The 8825-nt window shown below is 53.1% G+C and overlaps 1 protein-coding gene across 1 annotated transcript in view; it reads right to left on the reverse strand.

Moving 5' to 3' along the window:
• Positions 1 to 8825, reverse strand: part of FAM198A (family with sequence similarity 198 member A) — a 50116-nt gene that overhangs the window by 14629 nt on the left and 26662 nt on the right. Inside the window, exon 2 of the mRNA XM_011357371.2 lies at positions 3415 to 4674. Coding sequence (XP_011355673.1) covers positions 3415 to 4674 — 1260 coding nt within the window. The remainder of the gene's footprint in view (positions 1 to 3414; positions 4675 to 8825) is intronic.

Raw genomic sequence — 8825 nt, forward strand, 5'->3', positions numbered from 1 at the left:
GAGTCCATCACATTCTGCTGGGTTCTCAGCTCAGAGTCTCCCCAGGCTAAACTCAAGGTGTCGTCCAGGGCCACATTCATTCACAGCTCAGGGTTCTCTCCTAAATTCATCTAGGTTGTTGGCGGAAATCGTGTCTTTAAGTTGTGGGACCAGGTCCCCGGGCATCTCAGAGTCCTCCCAGAGAGGATTTACCCACAAGCAGTTCATAGTATGCCTGTTTATTTCCTTCCTGAGGCCAGGAGGAAAAGCTCTCAGATCCTTCCTCATCCTTGAGAGACTCGCCTGATTAGGTCAGGCCCACCCAGGATGCCCTCCCTTTAAATTAACTCAAAGTCAACTGTATAGTAACCTAATCACTTGATATTTCATCATATTCACAAATCTCATCCACACTCAAGGAAAGGAATTAATTCTGGGGGTTGGGAAGAGGGTGATCTTGGTGACCATCTTAGAATTTTGCCCATCACACCTCACCCTAATCTAGATCCCACGTTTAAACATATGAAAAATTGCCCGGTGTCACCTTTCAAACAACCCTTGTCCAGGCAGGCTGTTCGACTCCTCCATACTTGGCTGCATCACCTGTGAGATGGTGAGGCGCGCAGCATCCATCTCTGGGGTCTGTCATGGGACTTAAATGAGTTCCTGTGTGCGGTTCGTATCAGACTCTGCACTTCATAAATGGTAGCTACTATTACATTTCACGTTTCTGGTTGGAAGCCTGCGGGGGTCAGCAGCGGTCACGAATCTGGGCTCTTCTCTAACTAATGAAACACCTGATGTCCCACGTAGACCAAGCCAGAGAAGATGCCCGTGAACTGAAGCCATAGATTTGGACCCAGAATAAGGAACATACACAGGGTCGCAAATGACTGAAATGGGCTCCTTGGGAAAGGAAAGGACAGTCTCACTCAGAAGAAACCAGTTTACTGACACCCACTGAAATCTGTCTTTGACCTCACACATGATAATTAGCAGACGCTATAGGCATATCCCAACTGTGTCCCCTTGGTGCTCACGATTCTTGTACATGCCGATGGCTTTCCACAAGTGGCTGTGGTTCTCTGCCTTAGCCCCTCTCCAGTGCAGGAACATGCTTGGCTGGTCAGCACATGGGCCAGGCTACAGAAGCCAGGAGGTCCACACCCTCAGGAACTGTCTGTCTCAACCAGTGACAGGTGGCAGTTGGTGAATAAATAGCCCAGCTTCTTTGGCCCCCAGGCAGGACGACTCTGAGGCATGTCGTACATACTCCCCAAAAGGTCTCAGCAGGATTGAGTCCCAGGTGCCCACAGTGGTGTCTGGGCACCACATGGAATGTATGGGGGTATGCGATTCATATGAATGGTGTGCGTGTGTGTGTGGCTATGGCACACGTGGGCATATAAAGCTCATGTTTAAGTGTACAACGTGTCAGTGTGTTGTTCCATAGCATCGTCTCCACAATCACTAATCCAGAGGGCTGTGTGGGATTTGCAAAGCACAGGGTATGATTTGTGGGGGTGTAAGGAACGTGTATGTGTGCAGTGTTCGTGTATTTTGTGTCCAGGTAAATGGTATGTTGTCCTACGCAAACACAGAAAAACAAGGGTTTATACTGGATAAAATAAAACAAAGGAGCAAGCACACCGCAGAGTGGGCTGTATGTGGCATCTGTACCCGGCTCTCAGTCAGAAGGTACCTCGGGTTCCCGTGCTGGGAAACCCAAAGCCCCACCTCTGTCGGCCTTGCCAGTGGTTTCTAGGAAGGCAGTGTCAGCCAGACAGGGGTGTTTGACTTGACCGGCGTTCAGCAGACCAGGGAAGACATGGCACGAGGCCAGCCAAGTCACATCTGCCCACACACCCAACCCGTGTGTGCTTTGGCTGCTGAGACTCATGTCCCCACAGCAGGACTTGGCGGCCGAGGAAGAGTCCCACACCGCAACCCCAGGGGATGGACAGAGGGGCTCTGTGTGGAGCAGAAAGCTGCCGTATGCACATCAGCTGCACTGGGGCTTTGCAAGGAGCTGCCTCCAATCTCAAGGAGCCCGGGCATCCCTGGACAGGTCCCCTCTTCCTGCCCTCAGTCACGGCCAGGTTAATAGTGATTCTGTGATTGAGAGGGTGAGCTCTGGAGTCAGACCGTCAAGGCTGCGTTTCTGCTCTACCAGCCGTGACCTTGGGGAAGTAACTTCACCTCTCTGGGCTTCAATTTCTCAACTTTAAAATAGGGATAAATGCCATATCTCACTCATAAGCACGCCACGAAAACTGGGTGAGTTAGTTCCTATCAGGTGTCGGAGACAGTCGCAGCTTATTACCGAGTGTGTGCCCAAGCCACGCACTGTATATTACATGAACGATCTCGTGTGCAGAAACCACACAAGGTCAGTGTTATCATCAGGTCTAGGACAGACCTCGAGACAAGGATCCAAGCAAAAGCAGTCTATCCAGAGCTAATCCAAAAACACAAGCAGGGGAAGTGACGTAGGGAGGGCCAGCCATGACTCCTGCATGTACCTGGGCCTCAGTCCTGGTAGGAAACTCCGAGAGACACATGGAGTACACACCACAGAGCGACCCCAGCCAGGGAGTCGCTGGGCTTTACACACCCAAAAGGAGGTGTTGCTCTGGAGGAAGCATGGCCAGCCTTCCAGGCTTGCCCAGGACTCTCCCAATTTCAGCACCGAAAACCTTATGGGCTGGGAAGCCCTACCATCCCAACCTGGATGGCAGGTCACACTATCTAGATGACATTAATCCCCCAGCACCCGACCTGTCACACACTGGGCGGAGCAGGCTCCAGGGCACAGGCCCAAATGCTGGCAGTTTGGAGATACCAAGCGCTAAAATGGTCAGGCTCAAGGGAATGAGGTGGGGACACCAGTCCCATTTTCGAGGTGAGAAAAGTGAAGGTCAGAGGTGAAGTAATCTGCTCGGTGTCATACAGTGGGAAGTGGCCTGGGGCGGGGCATCCAAACCCAAGTCTGCCTGATGCCAAAGCCCACGCCAACCACCGGGCTGCACGCTCCTCCATCCACGAAGCTGCCACGGGGGTACAGACTAGAGGAGCTGGGAGCGGCGCGGGAGACCAGCCAGTCCAGTGACTGAGACCAACGCCTACAGGCCGACAAGTACCGCTCAGAGGTTTCGGGGCAGGTCACTAGGTGGGTGTCAGACAACAAAGAGAGAGGGCCTGCGGCCAAAAGGGGAACATGGCAGCCTCTGAAGAGGGCAGCGGCTACTCGTGAGCTGTTCTCACATACTACTGGATGAATTAATACTGAGGCAGAAAAATAACAAAAACAGGTGCTTGGTGGTCAAAAGACAAGGCCTCGGGGTGGGGGGGAGAGTCACTATCCATCCTCAGATGCAATTCCAGCGTCTCGAGTCACCCCAAATCCCCTACCTCGTCTGGCCCCACCCCACATACCTGCAGCAGGAAGTCGAAGAGTGCCAGGTGTGCCCACTCGGCGTGGCGGATGCCCGGGCAGCGGGCCTGGCCTGGCCGGCCACAGCCTCGTGCCAGCAGGGCCTGGTACTGCAGCCAGCCCAAGGCCAGAGAGTTCTGATCGTCGTCTGGGTCCCCCAGGTGCTGCACGTCGGGCGCCCACCAGATGACGGGCCTCGCACCACCGTCTGTGTAGCGGTAGGGCAGCAGGGGGCTGTGGAAGTGCCGTGCCACCGCAGGCAGGCTCCGACGCAGCCCCAGCACTCGGTCCACGTGGAAGGACAGGACCTCGGACAGGTCCCCAGCCCTCTTGATCAGGCCACAGAGCCCCTGGGAGCAGAGCTGGCTGAGTCCAGGAGACACATCCTGAAGGGCACCCTCGGTGGAGAAGCCAACCTGCAGCACTTGCCCATGGCCAGGGACCCTGGCTTTGCCCACCACCTTGCCCTGGGCCAACAGCCGGAGGGTCTGCACATCGTGCTCTGTGAGCCATGGGGGCACCTGCCCGCCGGTCCTCAAGCCAGTCAACAGCCCAGCAGTCTCAGAGGCACACCAGATGGATCCTTGCAGCTCCCCAATGGAGCCAGGCCACCGACGAGCCCCTGTGGCCGGGGTGGGATCTTTTTTTGCTTGTCTCCCGCCAGTGAAGTCTCCATTCCCAGCTCCTGGCAGATCCCTGCCTTCCACTGGATGGGGCCTGAGGGTTGGTCCAGCAGTAGCTCTCTGGTGTTCTGCGAGGGGGCCAACCAGGGTGCCTGTCTCTCTCTGAGCCTCCTGGATGGGCCTAGCACCCCAGGGTTGGCCCCGATCTTTGGCACTCAGACCTCTGACCTCATCCTCCCTTGAGAGCATAAGACTCTGGGTACCGAGTCTCAAATCTCCTAGAGATGCCAAAGTAATGTCCCTCCTGACCCTCCCTAAATGGCTGCTGTCCCCTCCCGGGGACTGCTTGCTGCTGTCCGCTCGCCCTCTGTGGCCTTGCTGCTCAGCACGCACCAGGCTGGAATTCCTGAGCAGGGTCCGGCCTCTCCAGAACCGCAGGTTTCTTGCCTGTTGCCTCCGGCGGGAGCTCAGAGCCCGCAGGCTGTGGGGGGCAGGGATGCCGGTTACCCCCCAGGGCTCCATGGCGGCTGGATGCTGTGCAGGGAAGCGAGTGACAACCACCACAGACAGAGTCATCAAGAGGCAGAAGGCCACCACCAGCCGCCTCTTGCCATGCAGCTTCCTCCAGAGCCAAGACGCCTAGCGGATGGGGTAGAAAAAAGAGAGTTTCAGATGTCGGAAAACATCAGCCCCAACTCACAAAACAACAGGGATGGTGAACAAGGGCCCATCCTGGACGCCTGCAGAGGCGAAGGAGCAGAGCCCAGGCGAAGCGACACCGAGTCGCCTTCGAGAGAGGAACAGGCACTGCAGCCAGCACTCCTGCTCCGAAGCTTAGCTGGCTCGCCTTCTGGGGTAGGCCACCGAGCACCATCAGAGTCTCTTCCACATCTGTCCCCACCCTGAGCGCAGGCTCTCTCTTATCCTCTCTGCAGGGCCACTTGGTCAGGCCTCTAGTTGTTTCCCAAAAATACACCCTTCCCTTTCCCCGGGCACATGGCTTCCCAGCTATGATGACTTTACCCTGCCTCCCTTGCAGCCAGGTGGGCCACGTGACTCGGTCCCTGCCTGTGGCAGGTGTCAGCCACTTCTGCCTGCCCTGCTTGCTCAAAAGGAAGCTGGCTGCCTGGCCTTTCTCTCTTGGCTCACGGACGTAGCGGCAACAGCTCTGCACGTGTCACCAAGGACGTGGGGCAGTGGTTTTTCAACACGTGGCCTCTGAACCAACAGCAATCACCTGGGAACTTGTCAGAAAGGCAAATTCTCAGCCCCTTCAACCCCCGCAACTACTCTATAAGAAACTGGGGTAGAGCCACCTGTGTTTCAACGAGCTCTCCAGGTGATTCTGATGCCTGGACCCCTGGAGCCACCGGAAGGGAGGAGCTCAGAAGCCTCTATGACCACATGGAATCACAGCTGCCAAGAGCTGTTTGAGCCACTGCGTTTTGGAGTCAAAACTTATTCATTTTGTAACTTATTCAACTTATAACGTACGGTAGCTCTATTTTTAATATTTTGAGAAATCTCCATGCTGTTTCCCATAGTGGCCGTATCCATTTTTCAGTCTGCTGCACATGGTAATTATTTTCAGCATCAAGGAGGTAGCTATTCCACGACTCGCTTTGGTTGACATAACAATATGTCCTGAGGCTTTGTGCACATCTGTCTTCTTCAGTATAGGGTTAGTTAAGTGCTGCCTAACAGTTCACAGTGAGAATGTGCCATAATTTCTTTACCCATTCCTCTACCGGAAAGGTATTTAGATCATTTCCAATTTTTATTATGGCAAACAATGCTGCATTGAACATCCAGGACATGCATCTCTGGGCGAAATTGTGAGGATTTCTACAGAGGAGACCCCCAAAGAGGAAGTCGTTGGGTCCCACCCCTTCTTACTGATGTTAACTTTTCATTGTCTATCAGTTAGTATCGCCTTTAATCTTCACAAGAACATCCGGAAATGGGAATCATATTATTCCTGTTTCACAGATGAGAAACCAAAAGGCTGAGAGTATTAAGATTCGCTCAGGCTCATACAGCTGGCAAGAATGCTAATATATCTATTAAAGCTAAAGGGAGAAATGGCCATGGACAAAGAGTCTGTTTGGGTTTTTTTTCCCCCTTTCTAAAAAGAAAAATGTGTTTTCAAGTTGGATTCATAATCTGTGTTCTCAAACTTTTGGATATCACAAGGGAAAACGAAATCATCTTTTTAAGATGTCTCAAGAAGACAGAACGTTTTGATCCCTCTCTCGGCCTGACTTGGCTTCCGTCGACTTGGGGAAAGTTGGCAATCGTGCAGTCGTGCAGAGAGAAAGGTTCAAAATGACCATGAGCAGATGTCCCTGCAGGGCCGGCCACCCAAGTAAAGCTTTGGGGAAAGAAAAGCAGCTTTGATAGAACTGGAAAAAAAAAAAAAAAACATCCTCTGAGGAGAAATAGTTGAATAATGAAGAATACGTTAGCGAAAGGAGTAATGGGAATGACGCATAACATACTAGAAAGTTTGCTGGTGGAACCCGGCTGACCCCGCGGCTGCACGCTCGCCAGCTGGACCCGCCCCCGCCTCCCCATCCGAGATATCCACACGGCCTTTTCTGCCCTGCGATGACGGAACAGCGTGCCCCTCACCGTCTGGTTCTACGGCGGCTCTATTTCTCCTTCCTCCCCATATCTCTACCTCCCGCCCTTTCACTGAGATGCCCCCTTAATCCCTCAGACAAGATGCCCCCTGGCCCAGCAGCCACGTCTACCCACAGCCGCAAAGGAAGGAAGAAGGGCAGAAAAAAAAAAAAAGCTGAAAAGCAAATGGCATGGGCTGGGGAGAAGACACAGCTGAGTTCTAGACCAGCTTTTGCCCTTCTGAGCTGTGTTACCATCGGCCGGTTACACAACCTCTCTGTCCCTTTTCCTCAGTTACAAAACAGGGGAGAATAGGATAATTCCTCCCTCCCAGGACTGGCATGGGAAATATATGCAGCGAAATAGTAAAGGGCCAATTACCCGGCTTGGTACATTTAAATGAGTGCTGGGATCAGGGTTTTTCTGCCTCCGCTTTCTGAACCCATCTCTACCTTTCTGGGGTGTGAAAAACACCCAACTCCCTTCCAGAGTTTTGGCACATTGTAATGTCAGAGTTAAAAAACATGAGGCAGGGGAAAAAAGAGAAACTCTTCCATCATAAAACCACAAGTGTAAGCCAAGAGGCGGCCACCTTGGCCGCGAGAAAGGTCTCGTCCTGCACAGGCGCCATCCAAAGACATCCAGGGTAGAACAGGAAGGAATCGCCTGGCTTGAAGGCGCACGGGAAGGAGAGGAGAGAACGGGGGGGAGCCGGGAGGGAAACATGCGGAGGGGCTGAAAGGGAAAGACTGAGGTTCTGACGAGAGTGGGGTTCGGGTTCCCCAGCGAGTGTGGGAAGGGCAGCCAGGAGAGCAGTAAGGAGCCAAGTCCACGGAAAAGCTGGGGGGCTGGGCTGGGGACAGGAGCCACCACCCCATTCCCAGTCAATACCTCCACATAGGGTGGAAGGCAGCTCTTAAGCATGAAGTCATTGTTTAAAAAGGACAGTGCCATTGGTGGTATTATTTGTCCACAATTCTTCCTTCCTCCCCACCTTACCACGGTTTCACTAAAGATGGAGCACACGGCCCCGCCCACTGTCCTTGACCTTGGCAATAGACTGGCTGTTGCCGGTAGAATGTGAGTAGATGGAATGTATGCCACGTCCAACGGAGGCTTTAAATGTGCTGCGTGGTTTGACTCGCCTCCTGGCAAACTTGCCCTCCACCATGAGAGGAGCACACGCCAGGGGAGGCACCTGGAGCAGACCTGAACCCAACCCCCAGCCTGGAGCCAACCCAACCACACTGCTGGGTCCAGCCTAGCCACGGCCCTGTAACCAAGATAAAGGTGAATGTTACTGTGAGCCACTGAGGCTGTGAGGTTGTTTGTTACGCAGCATTATCACAGCGAAACCCACCTAACGCAGATCCTTTTGTGATTTCTGTCGGGCTCAATGTGCACCCTTGGTCAGATGACAATACAGAAGTTTAATTGTACGGTGATAGATGGGAACTAGATTTACAGTGGTGAAGACTAAGTGGTGTACAAAAATATCAAATTATAATGTCGCACACCTGAAAAAAAAATCCGTTTAGTAATGAAATGTAGCCACTTCCCCTTAACTAATAAGGATTAGTACTGTCCCTACAGATGGGGCTCAGGCTGCGATGATGATGAGGGTACTACGTGGCCACAGATATCTTCTGTAAACCAGTTTCTGCCATAAGGTGGCCATTTGGCATGGGGAGCCTTCTGTCAAATGGGAACCAGAGAAGTCTTCTGAGAAGGACTTAAAAAAAAAAAAAAATTCCAACAAATGCTGGCCGCCTTTGCACAGAGACCGTCGGAGCAACGAGGACACTTGCAGGAAGGGCTCGACTGGAGTTTGTGCTGTAACAGCCAGCAGGAGACTTTTCCTCATTTCTCAAGGGTCACGGGGAAAGGAACGCTCTTCTACTTTGGGAAAATCCAGTCAGAGTTCTGACTCACTTTTGGGCACTAGCTCTCCCTTCCCTGGACCGCCTCCCAGAATGCCCCGCTCTGAACCCTGCCACCTGCCATCATGATTAACACTGTCGTCCCCACTGGCTGCTGTAGAGGAACCAATGGCAGGGACAGAGGCAAAGCCATCTTTTCCTCACTCCCAGACGTCAAAGAAAGATGACAAAAACCTGGTCCTCCACTCAACAGCCATGGGTGATGGGACAAAATGTTGGGCATGGAAG

Source organism: Pteropus vampyrus, unplaced genomic scaffold, assembly GCF_000151845.1.
Source record: "Pteropus vampyrus isolate Shadow unplaced genomic scaffold, Pvam_2.0 Scaffold35, whole genome shotgun sequence".
NCBI lineage: Eukaryota > Metazoa > Chordata > Mammalia > Chiroptera > Pteropodidae > Pteropus > Pteropus vampyrus.